Source organism: Alexandromys fortis, unplaced genomic scaffold (assembly GCF_014885135.2).
Source record: "Alexandromys fortis isolate MF-2015 unplaced genomic scaffold, M_Fortis_MF-2015_v1.1 scaffold_62, whole genome shotgun sequence".
NCBI lineage: Eukaryota > Metazoa > Chordata > Mammalia > Rodentia > Cricetidae > Alexandromys > Alexandromys fortis.
In genome coordinates this window covers 728,041-750,806 of record NW_026067942.1, presented here as the reverse complement: position 1 = coordinate 750,806, position 22,766 = coordinate 728,041, and the positions used below count along the sequence as shown (strand labels likewise).

The 22,766-nt window shown below is 43.4% G+C and overlaps 1 protein-coding gene across 1 annotated transcript in view; it reads left to right on the top strand.

Moving 5' to 3' along the window:
• Positions 1–22,766, top strand: part of Iars2 (isoleucyl-tRNA synthetase 2, mitochondrial) — a 37,809-nt gene that overhangs the window by 4,506 nt on the left and 10,537 nt on the right. The window contains exons 4-16 of the mRNA XM_050148137.1: positions 1,801–1,949; positions 2,426–2,475; positions 2,561–2,670; positions 2,752–2,842; positions 3,129–3,244; positions 5,185–5,354; positions 6,553–6,643; positions 7,215–7,366; positions 8,676–8,836; positions 17,755–17,857; positions 18,380–18,473; positions 20,172–20,280; positions 21,666–21,768. Coding sequence (XP_050004094.1) covers positions 1,801–1,949; positions 2,426–2,475; positions 2,561–2,670; positions 2,752–2,842; positions 3,129–3,244; positions 5,185–5,354; positions 6,553–6,643; positions 7,215–7,366; positions 8,676–8,836; positions 17,755–17,857; positions 18,380–18,473; positions 20,172–20,280; positions 21,666–21,768 — 1,499 coding nt within the window. The remainder of the gene's footprint in view (positions 1–1,800; positions 1,950–2,425; positions 2,476–2,560; positions 2,671–2,751; positions 2,843–3,128; positions 3,245–5,184; positions 5,355–6,552; positions 6,644–7,214; positions 7,367–8,675; positions 8,837–17,754; positions 17,858–18,379; positions 18,474–20,171; positions 20,281–21,665; positions 21,769–22,766) is intronic.

Genomic DNA, 22,766 nt, shown 5'->3' with positions numbered 1-22,766 from the left:
TTTTTTGACATTGTAAGAATTTCTCTTTGGAAGTTGAAGGAACAATTTGGAGTGTGTTTTTGCAACTGTGTTTTCAGTTTAGTGTTTGTTTTTTTTTTTATCATTATTGAGTTGCTGTTTTAACCCTTGTTGGGTGGCACTTGTTGGTTAAAATTAGGAACAAAACAAAAATCCTAAAATACATGGATTTAAAATTTTGGAGTTGTAGTGCAAGCCTGTAAACTCAGCATGCAAGGCTCTTAGGCAGTAGGATCATGAATTTGAAGTCAGCATGGACTTAAAACAAAAACCAAACAAACACTCAGAACAACTACCAAGACCCCTTTGAGTTAAATTAGTCCCTTGTTTGAGTCTTTCTTTTGGTAGGTATGGCCAGAGGGGCTTTCTTTTCCTTGTTTATCAGACTGCTGTATCAGCTATAAAGGTATCAGACATATGAAGGTTCTTTACTTCCTTCTGGAACACATTCACATGGCCTTAGAATTAATATTCTGAATAATTTTGGGAGTTGATTATGAATGAGTATTATTCTCTGGCCATTTCTTAAATTAAGACATAATGAGGAAGACTAGTGAGATGGCTCAGCAGGAAAAGGCACTTGCAAATGGCTGACCCCTGTGTTTGGTTCCAGATCCCATGGTGAAAACCCAACCAGAAAGTGGCCTATGCCTGTGCATGCACATGCATGCATGCACGCGCGCACACATACACATACACACAGTATAATACTACTACTATTTGTAGACAGAAGTTTCTGTCCCACCCGGTCCCACAGCTATTCAGTCTCAAAGAATCACACAGAGGCTTATATTAATTATAAACTGTTTGGCCTATTAGCTCATGCTCATTATTAACTAACTCTAACAATTTAAATTAACCCATAATTCTTATCTTTATTTGGCCACATGACTTGGTACCTTTTATCAGTGAGGCATTCTCATCTTGCTTCCTCTGTGTCTGGCTGGTGACTGCAGATTGAGCCTTTCTTCTTCCCAGAATTCTCCTAGTCTGGTTGCTCCGCCTATACTTTCTGTGTGGCTACTGGCCAATCAGCATTTTATTAAACCAATATAAGGGACAAATCTTTACAGGGTACAAAAGCATCCCACAGCAACTATTAGTATATATTATAAGGAATAATGTGTAATATTTTCCAGTTTTTATTTATTTATTTTTTTGGTTTGTTTTTGAGACAGGGTTTCTCTGTGTGACAACCCTGGCTGTCCTGGAACTCAATTTGTGGACTGGGCTGACCTCAGACTCACAGAGATCCACTTGCCTCTATCTCCAGAGTGCTGAAATTAAAGGCATGAGCTACCACTGCCCAGCAAAATTTGAGTTAATTAAACAAAGAATTGTCCTATGTTTTAAATGTTTTCAAATAATCTTTCTGCTAAGCGTTTTCCTAGGACTGGGCATGTAGCTCAGTAGGAAGACTGTGTGTCTGCCATGCATGAGGCCCTGTGGTCGATGACCAGCCCTGCAGGGACTGGAAGTTATAGCATTTCCTGTCCTCCCAGCTTTAGAGCATCAGAAACTGCTGCAGAGTGAGTGGGAGGCCAGCCTGGGGAAACAAGAGTTCTTCTGTTTAACCATGCATAAAACCTTCTTGGAGAGAAGCATGTAATAAACCATGTTTAAGAATATAAAAAGTCAGCCTGGTGACTATATCATAATCCTATCACTTAGTTTGAGGCAGGGGGATTGCTGTGTTTGAGGTCACTCTGGGCTAAATAGTGAGTGTAGGCCAGACTGGGTTTTCTCACAGGCTTTCTCTTTCCCCTGCCTTGTCTTTTCTAGCTAGATCATTTGCTAAAGCCGCAATTGAAAAGCAGAAATCAGCGTTTGCTCGTTGGGGGGTGATGGCAGATTGGAATAACTGCTACTATACATTTGATGGAAAATATGAAGCCAAGCAGCTGAGAACATTTTACCAAATGTATGATAAGGTAACGAAGTAATTTTTTCCTTCCCAGTGTACTAAAGTACGTGTCACAACAGTCTCAGCCTCAGTATTGTCCTAGTTAGTGTCCTTGCTGTGAGGAAACTCGGTGAGCAGAGACACCTTGAGGAGGAAAGGGTTTCTTTGGCTTACTTGTCTCTGCCACAGTCCATTGAGGGAATCTAAGGCAGGAACCTGGTGGCAGGAACTGAAGCAGAGGCCATGGGGGAGTGCTGCTTACTGTCTGGTTCCCTGAGGCTTGCTTTGCTTTTTTATTATAAACCCTAGGACTGCCTGCTCTGGAGTGGTGCTCTCCACAGTGGACTGGGCCCCTCTGCATCAACTGTTAATCAAGAAAGTGCTTTATAGACTTACCTGCAGGCCACTCTGGAGGAGGCATTTTCTCAATGTTCCCTCTTTCCAGATTTGTGTCAAGTTGACAGAAACCAACCCGCAAAAATATCTGATCTTTGTCTTTTCTAGGGCTTGGTTTATCGATCTTACAAGCCAGTATTTTGGTCTCCCTCATCAAGGTATGTATGTATTCTTCGGTAATTTAAAGGCTGGAACCACTTGTGAAACTTACGCATGTTTATGTATGATCCTTTAAAATCTTAGGACCGCGCTGGCTGAAGCAGAACTTGAGTACAATCCTGAGCATGTTAGCCGGTCGATATATGTAAGATTCCCTCTCTTGAAACCTCCTCCTAAGTTGGCATCTCTTACAGGTAGGTTTACCCAGAGTTCGAGTTTGTTAATGTTATAGAATTATTATGGCTGCTAACATATTTACAACTTGACTCCCACAGATGGCTCGTCCCCCGTTAGCTTTGTAATCTGGACCACCCAGCCGTGGACAATTCCTGCCAATCAGGCTGTTTGCTATATGTCAGAAGCAAAGTAGGTAGTTGGTTGTATCTTTTTATTTTACCCACAAATAAGATTCATATTAAATTTGTTTCACTCTCATGACCCCTTTAAAATCCAGTGCATTATCATTTAGTTCCTATACTCAAGAATAGATAATGCATTTGAGGACCTTTCACTTGTGGGGAAGTGAAGCAAACGTGAAGTCTGGAGTCTCTCATGAACTGCTCTCCAGCCTTGAAGTCGGCTTCTCTAACGTGATCTCATTTAACTGTAGCTGTCTTTCTTCATGGCTGATATCCTCTAACTTCATCTTCAGGTATGCTCTTGTCAAGTGTTCCACATCTGGGGACTTCTACATATTGGCTGAAGATAAAATATCACCTGTTGCTTCTACCTTGGAAACAACATTTGAAGTTATTTCAACATTTTCAGGTGAGGATTTATAGATGTCCAACTGTCAGTCATTAAAATTTTAGATTGGTTGGCATTTTGTAGTTCCTTGGATATTCCCCACTGTGAATTGAAGCAGATGTGGCATCTTTGTTTCTAGGGGAAGACATGAAGAGGTATATGTAGTTTGTATATTTGAGATACAATCTTGTAGACAAAAGTTTCTGTCCCACCTGGTCCCACAACCATTCACTCCCAAAGAAACACACAAAGAGCCGGGCAGTGGTGGCGCACGCCTTTAATCCCAGCACTCGGGAGGCAGAGGCAGGCGGATCTCTGGGAGTTCGAGACCAGCCTGGTCTACAAGAGCTAGTTCCAGGACAGGCTCTAAAACCACAGAGAAACCCTGTCTCGAAAAACCAAAAAAAAAAAAAAAAAAAAAAAGAAAAACACAAAGACTTATATTAATTGTAAGCTGTTTTGCCTATTTCTCAAGCTAGCTCTTACAACTTAAATTAACCCATAATTCTTGTCTGTGTTTAGTCACATGGCTTGGTACCTTTTCTCAGTAAAGCATTCTCACCTTGTTTCCTCTGCATCTGGCTACTGGCTGACTCTCTGTCTTTCCTCTTCCAGAATTCTCTTAGTCTTGTCGCTCCATTTATACTTCCTGACTGGCTACTGGCCAATCAGTGTTTTATTAAGCTAATACAAGTGACAAATCTTTAAAGTGTACAAGGGCATTATCCCACAGAAGAGTCTTACTATGACCAGACTGGCCTAACTCACAGAGATCCACCTAACTCTGTCTCTTGAGTACTGTCAAAGGCAGTACTTCTATCAGAAGAATTTTTTATGGGTAATAATTTGGGACTTCAATGCAGTGACTGATTTATATAACTGTGGGGGTCTGGGGTATTTAAAATAAATTGCGATCCTTAGAGATGATAATATCTTTTGAGTTTCTTGCTAAAATATAATCTTATAGTAAACATAATTTTAAAAATGGAATGATCACTTAGCTAAAGAATAAAACCCTCTTAAGTTCATCATTTAGGTGTAAGATAATTAGAAGGATGAACACACAACCTATCAGAATGCAAAGGGAGGTGTAAGAGGCAGGCAGGGGCTGGCTGGGGTTTTTAAGATATCTGGTCTTTGATGGTGTACTAGGTAAGCTAGAGGACCCAGTCTGTTCCCTTTTCTTGAGGGATTGCTCAGTAAGCCTGGAGCATGTTCTATAAACCTAGAGCTTGCTCTGTAAGCCTGGAGCATGTTCTGTAAGCCTGGAGCTTGCTCTGTAAGCCTGGAGCTTGCTCTGTAAGCCTGGAGCGTGTTCTATAAGCCTGGAGCTTGCTCTGTAAGTGCATTACCACTGGGTTATGCCCCAGCTCCTTTTTACTTTCATTCTGAGACAGGGCCTCCTTAAGTTTCCTTGGACTCCGTTTGATTATGTGTTTGCTGTAGAAGAGAACAACAGATAAACTGGTAGAATTTGTATTTATTGTGAGGCAGTATGTGTAGCTGCTTATCCCAACAGTGGTGCTCTAAGCGGATGCTGTAATCATCTGCATTCTATAGATTTCTGGATATCATACTTCAGAGGGAGGCCAGTTTTGAGTGCATCCAGTCTTGTGCTCTGTTTCATCCTGTTAGAGACCTAAGTAGCTTAGAGGCAGAGCACTTGCCTAACATGTTTCATTCCCAGAACAAGGAAATAAAGATGCTAGCTGAGTCTAGCGGTGCACATCTATTATCCTAGCAACTGAGAGGTGGAAGCAAGAGGATTAGGTATTTAAGGTCATTCCCAGCTACATGGTGAATCTGAGATCAGCTTGGGCTCTGACATCCTGCCTGACAGAGAAAAAAAATATTTGATGAGACTTGATCCCAGGACATTGTACACGGAAAGAGTGCTCTGCCACTCAGCTGTAGCCTAGCCCTGCATGTAAACTCCTCTTTGTGCTTTCCTTGACCTGCAGGTGTAGATCTGGAAGGTGGTACCTGTAGTCACCCTTTAATTCCCAATAAAGAGTCTCCTCTTTTACCTGCTACTCATGTGACTATGGCCAAAGGAACAGGATTGGTTCACACTGCCCCAGCTCACGGTATGGAAGATTACAGCGTAGCGTCTCAGCACAACCTCCCTATGGTACTATTTCTCTTTTTAATTATTCACCTTGCAGAATGAAAATGATTACTCCTAACATCTTTGTTTCTTGGTGATAACAGTTGTTGTCATCAAAGCTAAGTTGTGAAATGATTACATTTGTGCAACATCCTGAAACATTATTAATCCATACTAATTGAGAAAGTTTCCAGAATTATCACAGAATCAGAACAGAATTAGACCTGAAGACATGCATTATTACACAAGCCACTTTTAAAATATACACCGACCATCCTTAATTGTGCATCACTTTATTGTACTTCAGGGATGTGCAGTTTTTACTAATTGAGAGTTTGGGGCAAACCTGTGTTAATCAAGTCCAGCACACTTTTTAAAAACTTAGTCTTATTTATCTTACGTGTGTAGTTTTGTTTTTTTGTTTTGTTTTGTTTTGTTTTTGCCTGCATGTGTGTCTGTGTGCTATGTGTATGTCTTGTACCCATGGAGGCCAGAAGAGGGCACTGGATCCCCTGGAAGTTGAGTTATAGATGTTGTGAGCCACCAGATGGTCCAGCACATTTTCCAACAGCTCAGATGATCCTTAACAGTTTTTAGTCAAAAAGTATTTTGTAATTGAGGTAGGTACATTTTTCAAAACACACTGCTTGCGCACATTTAGTCACCTATGGTGTAGCCTAGGCCTGGTTCTTATTTGTACTCGGAAGCTGAATAGTTGATGCATTGGCTCTGCTTGCCTGTTGCTTTCCTGCGGTTCACATTTTTCCCACAGTTGTCTTGAACCAAACCAGGATACCTGTTCAGTGCTGAGTCACATCTACACATTGTTCCCACGCCCTGAACAATGGCAAGTAGATTTCATTAAGCACTTGGAGGGAATGGCTACACTTTGCCCTTTCTAAACTCCTATGCTTGTTTTACACACTTTAGTTAGCAACTTTTCCATTTAGTTAAGAAGGGTGCAGGCGTTCGATTCTTGGCCAGTGACCTAAAAATGAGAGAGCTGTTAAAAGTGTTTCAGCATACTTGTGCTTTAGCAATACATTTGGTCATTTAAATATATAAAATTCAGGAATCTCTATTGACTGAGGAATAAATACTCAGGTTTTTAAGTAGAGAAAAGGTGGACTCTGTATTGAGGTGCTTTGACTATTGTTTTACCATGGATCGGCATAAGGTGAAGTGTCTCGGTGCATTAACTCTGTCAAGTGGTTTGTTGCAGGACTGTTTAGTGGATGAAAGTGGAGTGTTCACTGATGCTGCAGGCCCTGAACTCGAGAACAAGGCTGTACTTGAAGAGGGAACAGATGCGGGTAGGTGTCATCTGCTGGTAGCCCAGGATGTTTCTGTTAGGGACCAACAGCAGGACCCCTCCCCTGCTTAGTCAGTGCCCACGCTTCTAGTCATAATGAACCTTTTGGTTAGCCATATGGTTGAAAAGGAACTGTAGGACCTACTGTCTTTTTCAGTTCTGTTTTAGTTTCTGCAGATATAGCCAGTCACTGAAGTCATGGTTTTTGTTGGGGAGGTGTTACAGAGATCATCGGCATATTGCTTCTGTGAAGGGATAGAAATCAAGGTTGGGGTGGGTGTTGCTTGTGAGTTAGACATTCCCTGCTCTTTCCGGAAGCCTCTTCACAAACAGCTGATCAGCTGGAGGCCTTCTGTCCTTAGGGATTTAGGAGGGAGCAGTTTGATTCAATGTCTCTGTCTCTTCCACACTGGGACAGGCCCCTTTCTTTGGTGTCTCCTTCCCTTCCACACCGGGGAAGAGCCACTTTCATTGGTGCCTCTATCTAGGTCCAGTTCCTCCCAAAAGCCTCAGGGTCTGTGAACTTTTTCGGAATACTTTTAAGTTCTGTCTAATGGGAACTTTTTTTTAAGTTATAAAGATGCTTCAGACTGCAAAGAATTTGTTGAAAGAAGAGAAAGTGGTACACAGCTATCCCTGTGACTGGAGAACTAAGAAGCCCGTGGTGATTCGGGCCAGCAAGCAGTGGTTTATAAACATTACAGATATCAAGGCTACAGCCAAGGTAGGAAAGGCCTCTTGCTACGAGGGTTGGGCTGATTATTCCCACAGTAAAAAGGTGGGTGTGGTGTGCATGAGGTGTGTGTTGGGTTGGGATGGGGGCTGCATAAGAGGATTTATGATTTATTGATTGTGATTTATGGCTTGTTTTCCTAAAATTGTATACTTTTAGGCATGAAAAGATCCCATACCTGATTCTTTTGTTCTACATGTGTAAAAATAAGGTTTAAAGAGCGTAAGTGACTCATCTGGTCACTTTGTGTCTAGTGTCCTAAGAGTTGCGTGACCTCCTCAGACCTCAGTTTGATGACTCTTCATCCAGTTCAGGCAGTAACGCCTGCCGAAGCGAGCCGGTCGGTTTCCGTGGCCAATGTCTGCCACTCTCCCTCATGATACATATTTTGTGAAATTTTTGTGTCCTTTGTTGCCTTGAAATTAAGACTGCTAAAAAGAAGGAAACAAAACAAAATTTCAGTTCATTTAAAAATTTGTTGTGGGGTAGAGGGATGGCTCAGTGATTTAAAGCACTTGCTGCCCTGTAGAGAGCCTGGGTGTGGTTCCCAGCACCCGCTTCAGTCTTCTCACAGCTGCCCGTAACCCTAAGGCATATGCACTAATGCACACACGCACACAATTTTTCTTAAATGTTGCTGTAAATTAACTAATTTTATAATTGGTGTTGCAAATATCTAGCAGGTTTTCAAGCTCTTTGATTTAGTTCACTTGTCTGTTTTCACATGCATCCATGCGTGTTTATTAGCCAGGGTGAACGCACAGGTACTGTGCCTGGCAGCTGAAGTATCTGATGGAACTGGCCAGCCCATCCGTCGGCTTGGTAGTTAGGGTCCTTGACAGAGCTGCCGCAGAGGTTTATACTTCCTCTCCTTGTGTAAAGTGGGCACGTGACATGTAGTGCTTTTACTTTTCATTCCCATAAAGGATAAGTCGATTTTTGTTGTTATTTGCTTATTTGCATGGTTTTTTGGGGGGAACCCTTATTATGTACCTCTTGCTGGCAGGAACTCACTATGTAGGCCAGGCTAGCCTTGAAATTGTGGCAGGCATCCTGTCTTAGCTTTCTAAGTGTGGGGATTCTAGCCATGTGTTTATCCATATGTCCATCTGCCTGCTCCTGACAGTGGTAAAATCTGTTTTTGTGGCCACACTGTGTAGTCTTTGCTTTTCTGTTTTTGGCCTGTGGTGGGAGTGGGAGGGATGTGAATGACTACACACATTCAGAATGAAAAACTGTGTTAGGAAAAGTCAGGACAGTTCTGCTTCTCCCACTTGACCTGATGATGAATGAATTGCAGGAGTTGTTAAAAGCAGTGAAGTTTATTCCCGGAGCGGCATTGAATAGCATGATTGACATGCTGGACAAGCGGCCATACTGGTGTATATCACGGCAACGAGCTTGGGGGGTTCCAATCCCTGTGTTTCATCATAAGACAAAAGATGAATATTTGATCAACAGGTAATTCTTTTTTGTTGTTTATTGCTTAAAGTGAGTTAACATTTTCTTGAACAAGTAGTGCGGATCATTAGAATTCCTTGTTAGTTAGCCAGACAGTGGTGGCGCACGCCTTTAATCCCAGCACTTGGGAGGCAGAGGCAGGTGGATTTCTGTGAGTTCGAGGCCAGCCTGGTCTAAAGAGCTAGTTCTGGGACAGGCACCAAAGCTACACAGAAAAACCCTGTCTTGAAAAAGAAAACTAAGAATTTCTTGTTAGTGTTCATACGTCACTGGTTCTGAGATGGCTTTTGACTATAAAGTCCAGGCTGCCCTTAAACGCCCGGGTCCAAGTAAGTGTGCTTCTTTGGCCTTCTAAACAGCTGGATTATAGGTATAAGCCACCAGCTTCATTTTATCTCTTTCTGTCTCGCCAGATGCAGTCTCGAACTCAGCCATTGTCCTGCCTCACCCTCCCTGTGCTGCAGTCGTAGCATTGCTGGACCGAGGGGTCCTGTAGTCAGGAGGACTGGGATGGGTTATAAATTAAGGCCAGGAGTGGAAAGGCTACAGAAAGAGAGAGAACTAGGCGGTCAGCAGGCTAATGTAGTCCCTATTTTAATGAACTGATGAAGTAATTATTACGCTGTCCTAGCTCTCAGCAATTGATTGTTGCTGTTCTGTGTGTGCCCTCCCTGGCCCCATGTGTGTGAGTGTGAGTGTGTGCTGGGATTCGGTCTGCTCCTCCATGCCCAACTACTTGTTGCTGTTTTAACAGAGGTAGAAAGAGGAATGTTAATCATTTCTATTAGGAATTTATTTTAGGTTTTTATTTTCTTAGAATGCTTTGGCTTAATTTTAATTTGGTTAGTGAGATTTTACTAAGTTATGCTATAGCATCAGTGACATTGGCTAAGTGTTTCCTTAGTTGGGATCTAGTGATGAGTTTGAGGGACAGAGGTAACAGTGATGGGCACAGGCTGGGCAGCCCTTCCCTGGGGTTCTGCTTTTCGTGATGGTCTGCTTTTCATGGGTACTACGATTGTTTGTCCTTAATGAATGCACCTATTTTAGAAGTTTGAAAATATGGTTGTTTAAGTTGCTTTTTAAAAAGTCATATATGATCATATAAGGGGTAGGCTTGTTGCTATTTCTAATAATTTTGTGGTGGGAATTTTTGTATCAAGGTCCTGCATGGGCTCTATAGCCGAGCTAGACTCTAAGCCCTGGCAGTTTGCTTTTCCTTTTTATGATAGTGTAGCTATCTTTGTGTGCATGTTCTTTTTCACTTTGATCCCATACCCTGTGGAACTTGGTTCAAAGAGAACAAGAGCTGTCTTGGACACTGTAGGAATATTTGCTCGCCACCTTCATTCACAGAGGAGGTGGCACTTCAGCTGACCGTGGGAAGAGTGCTCTGCAGCCATCCAGGGAGGGCAGCCCACAGGACACGTGTACAGAAACCACACCTGCTCCAGGGTTGGGAGAGGGCTAGGAAGGCAGTCCCTCTCTGAGGACTGGCTGGGACAGACTGTAAGGAGTCTTGAATAACATATTAAGGAAATGCCTAAGTGGGCAGGAATATTTCAGGATAAGCAACTAAAGGCTAGATTGCAAGACTGATTATTGTTTAAAGGTTAGAGTTAACTTGACTCTGCTCAAGTATTGTTGCTGTGTAGTTCTTATAGAACTTAGAGTTTGGTCAGTTCTATTCCACTGTCTTAATACATCTGTTGAGAATGAAAGTGATCATAGTCGAGATAAATTCACACAAGTAAACTTAAAAGCCACCGTTGTTTCTCAGTCTTTCGTTAGTAGAATGCAAGATTTAGGGCGTTGCTGTGATGTGATTAAGATGGATTGGATATATATTATTAAAATGAAAAAGTAGAACAAGTTTTGCTTGTTTTGGGTGAAAGGGACTGGTTGAACCTGGGCCCTCTCAGATGTTAAACATACACTCTACCACTGAGCTGTGTCCCCAGACTTCAGTAAACTGGTGGAGCTGACTATTGTTTTCAGAGTAAAACTGTAGCTAGATTGAACAGTAAGTTAAATGAAATAGACACACAGAGACACGTCCACACTGGCATTGTCTCCATTTTATTTTGTCAGCAACGTTTTCCTACTATGTTACAGACTCTCCCATGATCTGAGGCAGAATTGTCTGAAGGTGTCAGTTGATTGCTGGTTTGTAAGTAGCGGAGACATACAGAATATTGGCCTACAGAATGACAGACATACTCAGCCATACTGTCTGTCAATTCATAGGTCATTTTCCTGTACACCAGTTGACGATGAGAACTTTCACTGTCTTCCATGGCGGGGTCCTTCTGGTGACATAGCACTTGAATTTTAAAACATTTATATTCTATATTCTTGTAATTTATTAAAAAATAGAAGGCAGGCTATCATTTTTCTTTTTTAATCAAATAAATTCAAGTACCCAGAAATTTCCATCCTCCTTTTCCCACATTTGTCGCGAGCTGGTAGCCATCAAAAGTAACAGCATCTCCACTGGAAATCTGTACACAGTCCACATGGAGTTGCTGTTACATGTGATAACTCCATCATGTTTGTCGGAGGATTCCTTTTGTTTTAAAACATGTAGTTAGTGTGTATGGTTTTGAGGACTGAACCTGGAGTTTGGTGTATGCCAGCCAAGCATTCTACAGTAGACTGTGGAGCTACACCCCAAGTCCTCTGCCTCCTCCTGATGAGAGACAAGATCGAGCCTCACCTTGTAGTCCTGCTTCAGCTTCCTGAACTGGGACCCGGGGTGAGTGGTGCCACGCCTGGATCTCCTGTGCCTTTGGCAAGCGTCTTCATGTTACCTCTAAACATGCTTGTTTTGCAAAAGAAAACGTAGGTTTATTCATGTTCTAAATAAGCTTAAAGACTGGCAGGCTTCAGACTCTGAACTTGAAAGCTGACATGTTGATTTCATTTATAGTTTTTATTTGCTTCTTTTTCTCAAGAGTAGTTCTGTTTTTGATATTTCAAATGTAGAAAAGTTGTGGAAATCTATTCCCCGGTTAATAAAAACAAGTACTGAAATGGATAAAATTTAGAAACATTGACGACCTAGAGAAGACAAGCTGTTGATGCAGTTTCTTCCCTTATTTCAGGTGTGGGTTTTCGCCCAACACTGTTGACTTAGGCCACTTGGAGCCGACTTCTGGAAACCTGTAGACTTTGTGTTTGTTAAGTAGAAAGCATCCTAAATCACCTCTGACTGCCTCTGCGGCTGAGGGCAGCACTGAATGGAACACAGGCTCTTCCTTCTGTAGCCCCATCTGCTCTCAGTCACGCTGAGTAAACAGGCGGGAACACTCAGCCTCTTACCTCCTCTTCAGGAGCTCCCAGGGGTCTTGTCCTGCTTGTCCTTTTCTTACAGAGAGAACACAAGAGTGAGATGGCAGCAGTGGCTCCTCTTACCTGGAAACCCTCGGTGCTGCCTCCTTCCTTGGCTAAATATGTCCCAGGCCACTGAGAGCAGAGCTCGGTGATTGGCTGCTCTGGGAGCTACTCGCACTGCCTGGGTTTTCCCTCATGGAAAACTGAAGCAGGAATATGAAATGTGTCAGATAAGGCCTTTGAGTCAAGTACAAAGTTTTATTATGGTCTGACTTATTGCTCTGTGAAATACAGCATTAAAATGAAACATAGATTACGTGGTGATAAGTGGCTTCACCCACTTTTATCAACAGTAATTTATACTGCTCTTTAGGTCATAAGTCAACTGTGTGTTCAAGTATAGTAAAATAAAGAGAATTCTTGAATTTGCAAGAAAAAAATTAGATCCCACCCCAAAGAACATAATAATATTACAGAGAAATTCTTAAGAAATCCTTTTAAAATATTTGAAAGCATGATCTTGTTTTAAGTCCTCATGCTCTCATTAGTTGTTATAAAAAATTCCACTTCTAAATATTTATTAAAGAAGACTAATGAATTCTGTACAAAGATATGCATGTAAGATGTCCAGCTTAGCTGTTCATCAAGAAATGTAATGACATACCACAGAAGACAGGGCTGGGTTATAGCTCAGTGTTAAAGCCCTTGCCTAGAACTCATGAGGTCAGTGGTTCAAATCCCAGCATCACACACAGATGAAACTTAAGTCGCTAATGGAGGAGTGGTGATCACAAAGACATTTAAGGTGGTAGCGTTGCTCTCAGTGGTTGCCCAGGTCCCACTTTAATGCGGATCCAGTGACCAGACCTGTCCAGTGTGTGGCTGCTTCTAGGAAGGGTAGGGTTTTTGGTGGGAAGCAAATACTCTACTGCGGAACTGCATTCCCATGCCTGGGTTTCCTGAGACATGGACTGTGTAACTCAGCTCTGCACAGGCTTGGGGACCCTCTAGTTTACTGCCTGAGTGTTGAGTTGCTGGTCCGTGAAAAGCATGGATGGCACGAGGGAGCTTCTGTTTGTGACAGCCGTGCTGTGCACTCGAACTTTGATGTGTTCAGGTGGAAGGCCTTTGTTAATGTACTTTATTAAATTTATTCTAAAATTCAATTAACTTTTTAACTGACAACATTATATACAATTGGTACATACAACTTGATCTCTCAAAAAACATATGTATATTGTATTAATATAGTATTAATATATATATGTATATTGTATTAATACATACATGTTTGGTTTCTGTTATTCTCTAATTCTAGAGTTGATTTTTTTTTTGTTTTAAAAATATAAGTTATTTGTTTGTCCAGAATCTCAGGACAGACCTGAATATAGAGCAGGAGGCTTAGCAAGGGGCAGTGAGTACTTTTCAGCATGTGGTGTGAAGTGGGGGCACTCCTGCTCCAGGGAAGCCCGCCATCTCAGCCGTCACAGCGCCTCTTGGGTGCATTGAGAACAGCTCTCTTTGCTTCAGGTTCCTAAGAACCTGGGATAAAGAACAAAACTGGACTGTTTTCTTGGTATTCTATAGATTAATTTGGCAGTTTTGGGAGAAGTGTGTCTGTGTGTATGTGTCTCTGCGTGCATGCATGTATGTATTTGTGGTTTCATGCCATGCTCATGCTAGGTCAGTGTTCTCTTAACTGATCTACACACCTACCTTGACTGTGTTGTTTGCTACTCCCTGGTCAGTCCTGGGAACTCATGTTGACCTTGAACTCGACCATCCTGTTGGTCCTCCAGAGGTGCTGAGGTGACAGGTGCCCACCACTGGGCCCTCTGGAGGCTAGAGTTTTACAAAGCACTGAATGTTGTTTCTCATTGATGGAGATTACATTTGTAGTTGTGCTATTTGTGAAAATATCACAGAAGTAAAAGGAGACTAAGTCAGCAAGCACCCTTACTATGTGTAAAATGGAAGAGTGCTTAGCATTTAGGGAGCTGAGGCAGGACGATTGTGAGACAGCTGACCCGTGGTGACACTGCAGTAAAGAAAGGAGATGGCGCACTGGAAAAACGGGATAAGCAAGATTGTATGTCTTCTTCTGTTGAAACATGGTGACATATGTAAGGGAATTACTAATATTTTTATAAGAAAATGTTGCAGTTAAAGGAACATTAGGTGCCTAAGGTATTTGAAGTTAGGGTTTTATAGTTGACTTATAAAGATACAGATAGCAAATTTAACATCCTCCTTTGATTTATAGACTCAGCAAAGAACTTTACTGTAGCTAAATAAACAACTAAACTATGGTTTTGAAGCATTATTGAGTTTTCTGATATTTAAGGAGAAGAAAAATAGTTCATTTTAGTTGAATTTGTTGTTAGGAAGTGGATGTGAAATACATCATGTAACGTTACTTGCTTTTCTTTAGTAAGACTATTTTTTTTTTAAGTAAAAAAGATCACAATCTTTGTTTTACGGCTTTTCATAGAAACTGAAGCTCAGAAAGCAATATTTTACTCTTGCTATTTGCCAACAAGGCAGATAGAACGTGGTCTTTGGACTCTGCTTGCTCTTTCAATACACTAATCTCCTGCGACTCCCTCCTTCCAAACTGCCTTCAGCTTTGGTGCACAGCCTCCTCTGCCTGGGCAGTCAGAGCACAGAGAACAGGGTGTGAGTTCAGCCAGGGCCTGTGGGACAGAGGTGGGACAGAGCCTGATTAGACAACGTCCTTCAAGGCCCAGTTCCAACTGTGTCACTTATTCAGACTCGGGTGTATAAAATGCAGACACAGCAGTCACTTGAGCGCACTCTGGAAAGAGTCCATGGCGTCTCTTTGGTATTAGTCTCGCCTGATTGTTAAGTTAGTATGAAATCTGAGCAGTTTACTTTCACTTCTATATTGGTTTTTATCTGTTTATTCCAAACATTTAAAAGTTATCATTGTTTGCCTAAAGTTGGCAATCTGATGGTAACAAAGAGGGCAAATGACACTCATGTCTTGGCTTTTTCTCTTCTAAGGGAAGAAGCATGGTTGGTGTGAGCAGCATACCCGCTCTATGTGGATATTTGAATGCGCTTTGCTAGTATTCTGTTTATTCATATTTTTCTGTTACTGAGTGGTCATATTTTCTTAACTGATAAAGTGTTCTGTGCAAACTATATAAAAGACTAATATGTAACTAAGTATTACTGTCTTATAACTAGTTATTTATTGCATAAAGTTTTTATGGTGTCATATGGAAAGCTTATCTTTACTGTTAAAGTCCATCTAAAGTGAATGGCCTAGCAATCCGGATTTGTGCCAAGTTTAGGTTTTTATATTCATGTTATAAGTAAATTTTTAGACATTTTGGTAGCATTATACTTTAAGTCTTTTATAAAATATCACCTTAATTATCTTTGGTTTTTTGAGATAGTCTTACTCTGTAGATCAGGCTGGCCTTGAGCTCTCTCTGCCTCCTCAGTGCTGGAATTACAGCCGTGAGCCACTATGCCTGGCTCCTTTCTCCCTTTTTTTTGTTTTGGTTTTTTTTTTTTTTTTTTTTTTTTTTTTTTTTTTTGGGTTTTTTTTTTTTTTTTTTTGTTTTTTTTTTTTTTTTTTTTTTTTTTTTTTTGCGACAGGGTTTCTCTGTGGTTTTGGAGCCTGTCCTGGAACTAGCTCTTGTAGACCAGGCTGGTCTCGAACTCACAGAGATCCGCCTACCTCTGCCTCCCGAGTGCTGGGATTAAAGGCGTGCGCCACCACTGCCCCTGCTTATCCTTTCTCTCTTTTTAAGATTTATTTTGTTTTATGTGTGTGGGTGTTTTGTCTGCATTTTCCACACGTGTTCCCAGGGTGCACAGAGGCCAGAGAGGGCATTGGATCCCTAAGACTGGAGGTACAGTTGTTGTGAAGGGCCTCGTGCCTAGGAACTGAGCCTGGGTCCTCTTCGAGAGCAGTAAGTGCACTTAACCACTGGCCCGTCGTCAGTTCCCACCACCATCTTTTGTGAGGTGTCTCAGATTTCAGGCTAAAGAGCATGTTAGTTTATATCCCCTCCTTGATCTTCTTCCTTTGCAGTGTTGGCACACGGCCTGATTAGTCCGTGACTCAGCAGAGCCTGGGCATTCTGCTTTGCACGGTTAATAATGTGCTGTGCGGATTTCAAACTCAGCGCTTCTCCCTGCTCACTATCCTGTCCAGTCCCAGAACTGCGGTGGGCCCGCAGTCAGTTGTACTAGTGGAGTGTGGCAGAGGGGGCTGTTTCAGAGGTGGGGTTTACTATGTGTATTTCAATCTTTAAATAATACCTTGGCGGCTGAAGAGGTAGCTCCTTGTTCAGAGTGCTTACTGCTTTCCAGTGGATCAGAATGTGGTTCTCAGCACCCACATCTGGCAGCTTCCGATGGCCTGCACCTCCAGCTCATGGAGTTCCAGTGCTTGCTGGTCTCCAAGAGCAGCCGCACAAACGTAGTAAACAAACATACACAAACACACGAGAACATAAATAAATTTTTTTTAATTTTTTTTTTTTTCGAGGCAGGGTTTCTCTGTGTAGCCCTGGCTGTCCTGAAACTCACTCTGTAGACCAGGCTGGCCTCAAACTCAAAGAAATCTGCCTGCCTCTGCCTCCTGAGTGCTGAGATTAAAGGTGTGCGCCACCACCACCTGGCCAGTCTTAATTCTTGCGTAATATTAAATGTATGTTAAAATGACAAGTGCTGCCATAGGCATTTCATTTATTAGGTCAATATTGAGTCTCTTAGTGATGTGCTGTTGTTAGCGTTTTACAAATGAGAACACTGACGTCAGAGAGGCCCAGTGCTTTGCCCAGTGTCCTCTGGTGAGTTAGTGATTAAGTCACCACTCGCCACACCCAAAGCTGTGGGATCCACGCTGCTACCTGGAGCCAGGACGTGAGCTCCAGGCCTGCCTCAGCTACATAGGCTGGATTGTCGCTCAGTGCTGGAGCATGTGGGGGCCCTGAGTTTGATCCCTAGCACTCCAGTAAGAAAGATCTCCTTGCACTAGGGAAATCCTGTCTGTTTTGTCACCCGCTGTAGCATCTCTAGCTTCTGGTGTCTTAAGACAATTGGAGCTGCTTCTTTGTGTCTCAGCAAATCGGTCAGGTTGTTCCTCAGTTCTTGGCAACATGAGCAAGGGAGTCCAACTCTGAGCCCCCCTGTGTGCTTTCAGTGTCTGAGTGGATTGTGGGCTTCCTCGTGCATCACAGGCGGAGGACCCCTCGAAGGTTTCTGAGCAGGAATTCCGTGTGACGGCAGTGGTAGGAAAGCTGCTCTGGGAGCGTGGGCATCACATAGCTGGTGCCGAGGCCGTCAGGCCAGACTGAGCCGAGTGACGCTGGCTTGATTTGACAGAAAATGAGGACAGAGGTTCCTGAGTAGGAAGTAGATGAACTGAAATACCGAGGTGAGGAGACGTTTGTCTTCCTGTGTGGGGATGTATGTGATCAAGATGGTTTTATTTGTACTGTGCAAGCAATTAAGATTCTGTTAAAATTAGAGGACCAGTAAGCGGCAAACGGTTGTCACCCATCACTATGATACATGATGATACATTGCTGGTCTCTTCCCAATAGCCAAACCATTGCGCATCTTACGAAGCTAGTAGAGCAGCACGGCAGCGATGTCTGGTGGACCCTGCCCCCCGAGCAGCTTCTCCCCGAGGAGGTCGTAGCTCAGGTAAACTGCCCTTGGTAAAAATCTGAGCAGCTCTTGGAGCTAAAAGGGATTTTGAGCAATTGCACTGAGAAACTTATGAGTTTCCTTTCCAGAATTAAAGGCAGAGGCAGTTTAGAAGTGAGCGTTGTTACTCGCAGCCAAAGCACAGTTTGTTAGACAACAGTGGAAGGTGGGGTGCTTGTAACCTCATGGGGCCCCAGTTATCCAGGTTGGGTGACTAAGCAGACGGTACCACGAGAGAAGTCACATGTGCTGGCACAGCAGGGCTGTGTGAGCTCTGGTGCAGCATGTCCTGATGGTGTCTTCTGCCGGAGCACACTGGGATAACTACACCAGTAGTGAGGTCACCATGTGGCCGTTCACTTTTCATGGTGCAACAGGGTTGTATTAACTGTGAAGTGCATTTTAATGTTTATTTTGAGACTGTGAATTTAGTGGCTGTATTTTACTTTCTTAAAACATGGAACATTTTCTGTGAAGGTGTGGTCTCTGTAGGTCAAGTCTCTACTGCTGTCTCCATAGGCTGGTGGTCCTGATGCTTTGGAATACGTGCCGGGGCAGGACATTTTGGACATCTGGTTTGACAGTGGAACTTCCTGGTCTTGTGTTCTTCCAGGTAATTTTTTATTACTTTTCCTTATGTGTATATGCATGTGACTTATGTGCATGTGACTGTATGTGTGCACGCATGTTGGTATGCGATGTGAGTGCAAGCCCCCATGGCAGGCACTGAATCCCCTGGAGCTGGAGTCACAGGCAGTTCTTAACCATCCAATGTGGATGCTGGGAACTGAACTCTGGCCCTCTGGAAAAGCAGCAAGAGCTCTACCCACTGAGTCATCCAGCTAGCTCCTCTTTCGTGTAATTTCTGAAGTTAGATTAAAAGCAGGTTAAGAATTGAAGGCTGACAAGATGACTCAGCAGGTAAAGGTGCCTGCCTTACAAGCCCGGTTACCCCAGCTTGATTCCTGGACCCCACACAAAGATAGAAGAGCACTGTCTCTGGAGCTGTCCTGTGAGGTCACACATACACCGTGCATGCACAGGGAGACACCTGCACAACAGTAATAATACAGCTTTGAAAATACAGAAATGTTACTTAGCTCTTTGACCACAAATGTGTGGGTCATTGTTTGTTTTTTCTTTACTTCGGAGAGTCTGTGATGTAGTCATATTATATTGCTGTGAAGAAACATGACCAAGGCAACTCTTAGGAAAGAAAGCTTTTAATTAGGGGCTTCCTACAGTTTTGGCAGTTTAGTTCATTATCATCATGACAGGAAGCGTGGCAGCACGCAGGCAGATGCTTGAACAGCAGCTGAGAGTTCTACATCCTGATCCGTGAGCTAAGAGGACCCTGTGCCTGGCATGGGCTTTTGAACCCTCAAAGCCCACCCCAGTGATACCTTCTTCCAACAAGGCCTTAATCCTTCTAATCGTTTCAAAGAGTTTCACTCCCTGGTGACTAAGCATTCAGATATATGAGCCTGTGGGGGCCATTCTCATCTAAACTCTACAGTCTGCAGCAGTCCAGATCTGAGAAGGCCTGGGATATCTTTAGTCTAGTGATCTCCCAATATGCTCATTTTTTTCCCAAGGTGAAGCTTTGTTCAGAACTATACTGCTTAAGTTTAGAATGGTACTTTAGCCATTTTGGTGGTCTATGCCTATAATCCCAGTGCTTAGGAGGCTGAGGTAGGAGGATCATGAATTTGAAGTCAGCCTGAACTACATAGATACCCTATCTCCAAAAATCCACAAAAACAAAAACAAAAAAAAAAATTGTTTTTGTTTTATCCCCCTTCTTCACCAGAAGTTTCTTTGGCCTACTTGGCCGTCACAAAGCACCCAGTTTCGAAACCATTGGCATAACATGACCCCATCATTTCTCACAGGAGATCAAGTTAGAGTCAGGACACAGAGGTCATGTAGTTAATAGTGTCAGAGTGCACATGTGGCCTCTGCGTCCAGCTCCCTTCTTCTGCCCTATGTGAACCTTCCTAAGTGTCCCAGCTCTACAGACATTTCATACTTTTGGTCAGCTCCATTCTTCCGCCCTATGTGAACCTTCCTAAGTGTCCCAGCTCTACAGACATTTCATACTTTTGGTTAGGTGAGCTTTTGGCTCATTGGCTGAAGGGAAAGGGGGGAGCATGGTTAAGAATTGGAAGGCAGCCAGAGGAGGCAGCTTTATGCAGATGTGTTAAGAGAAGGCAGCTGTGTGCAGATGTTAGGAGGAGGCAGCAGGAAGAGGCAGCTGTATATAGATGTCTTGTTCTAATTAAATTCCTTTTGGTGTGTTACTACATTTCAGGCACCGAGCAGAGGGCAGACTTGTACCTGGAGGGAAAGGATCAACTCGGGGGCTGGTTCCAGTCTTCCTTACTAATAAGTGCAGCCACAAGGGCTAAAGCACCTTTCAAGTAAGTGCTCACCCTGTGCAGAGGGAACCTGCCTGATGAGCCTTTGAGTGCCCACAGGTGTGCCACACAGGCTGGAGCCATAGATGCACAGCTATTGGCAAGCTGGAGCGCTGCTCTTCCTGCCTCTGGGATAGGGTGGTCCCCGAGTCAGTGTTGTCCAGAAGAGGAGGTGCAGCCAGGCTGAATGATGCTAGGTTCATCTGTTGTGTTAGGCACAGGCTGTAAGCAAGTTCCACGGTTCCTCTTGTTTTTTTTTTTTTTTTTTTTTTTGGTTGGTTGTGTTTTTGAGACAAGGTTTTTTTTGTAGCTTTGGTGCCTGTCTTAGAACTAGCTCATATAGACCAGTCTGGATTCAAACTCACAGATATTCACCTGCCTCTGCCTCCCGAGTGCTGGGATTAAAGGTGTGCGCCACCACCGCCTGGCCCATGATTCCCTCTTGTATAGTCACGGTGGCCTTAATCCAAGCATTCTGGAGGCAGAGACAGGAAGATCTTAAGATCAAGGTCAGCCTGGGCTACATGCAGACCCTGCCCCAGAAAGAACAACAGAAAGCAAACAACCAACACAAGGAAGAAATAAAAAGGGGAGAGACACAGCAGTGGGAGGTATCTGTCACTCTGGAGCAGGCAGCACCTCCTGCAAGATAAGATGGCGTGGAGTGGAGTAGCCGGGCAAACGGTAGAGCAACATCTTCCCTGGCAGGGAGATCACCAAGAGTGCAGGGAAGGACAGGGTGGGCTGGTAACGGTAGTCTGAGCTCTACTCCTGCTGTGGGACCCACAGTGACTAAGGACTGAGGCCCCTCTGGGGTGGAGTGCGTGCCACACATAGCACAGTTCCCTGGGGAGGGCTGGGGACAGTAGCCTAGGGGTTGCCCTGCTGTGCTCATAGCCCACCCTCAGGTAGCTCACTGACTGCTTCTATGTCGCTCTTAAAAACCAGAGGAGGGCCAGGCAGTGTGCACATGCCTTTAATCCCCGCACTCTGGAATCAGAGGCAAGCAGATCTCTGAGTTCAAGACCAGCCTGGTCTACAAGAGCTAGTTCCAGGACAGGCTCCAAAGCTACAGAGAAACTGTCTCGATAAATTAAAAACAAAACAAAAGATAAAAACAAACAAACCAGAGGACTAAGCACTGTTTTTCTTAGGTTGTCTTTCTGAAGTAGTTTTAAGGAGATGCCCTGCACTGCTCTCTGTACGTCAGGGACCTGGAAGTGCTCTGATGCACAGAAAATAGAACACTCATTTTGCTGTGTTTAAGTGGAGGACTCTGTGCTTAACATCCCTGATACACATGTGCCGAGAAACAGCCTCACCCACAGTCTGCCAAGACGTACCTAGTGATTAAAATGACCCTCACACTGAACTCGCTGTCTTTCTAGAACGGTGATGGTCCACGGGTTTACACTCGGAGAAAAAGGAGAAAAGATGTCCAAGTCCCTCGGGAATGTCATTAATCCTGACACTGTCATCAATGGGGGAAAAGTAGGTGTCTGACTGAAACTTATTTTCATTTTCTTATCAGGCTCTTACGTTAGCAATCCAATCTTCAACGGTTACCTCGGTGTGGACAGACACAACTGTGACTGCTAGGGACAGGATGTGCCAGGGATGGTGGCACACCTACTCGGGAGGTAGAGACATGAGGGTTCCATGAACCCAGGAATTCAGGGCAAATCTGGGCCAAGAATAGCAAATGGTTTACTATAATGTTTTAAACTTAAACTTGTATGTGCACATGTGTTTGAGGCCTTAAGGTGTCAGATTTTATTATGTGAAATTACAGTTTTATAATGAAGTGGTTACTTGGGAGGAAAAAATGAAATCACAGATTCTGAGCGCACATTATTATATATTCTTAGGGTGTGTACATTTTGAAGTGAGGATGGCCATCAGATCTGGGGTTGCTGGCCATTTGGGGGCTAGGTTAGAGTTGCTTTCATGAGAGATCTCCATGGTGTATTGCCTTGCTCCTTTCACACCTTGTGGTCACTGGGTTGCTAGGAGGTAAGGAAGGGGAAAACAGCTCTGCACCCTCCCCACCCCACCCCGGCCATCCTGCAGCTGCAGTATGCCTGACCCAGATGTCCTGGGTGCTGGGACAAACCTGCTGTCCTGCCTGAGTCTTGGACAGGACTGTCTCACTTGCCTTTTCGGATACAGTGGCCTGTGTTTTGGTGCTGATCTTACATAGCCTGCATTTATAGTCTCCGGAGGAGAGCTCTAGCTAAAGCCTCTGTTTCTCTAATTAGATATTCATATCAATTCATAAACTCTTCTTAAGATCAAAATTACAAAGGAGTAATCTCAGAAGTGCTTATCAGCTGGCCTAGTCCCTGTCACTGTGGAAAAGCTGTAGTATTCAGATTGCCACCCATGCGCTGCACTGAAAGCAGGTCCTTGTTTATAGTATCTTAGCCCCTCTGCTCATAGAGGAAGTGTGATGGAGAAGGAGACGCTTACATGTATTTTTTCAATGAAAA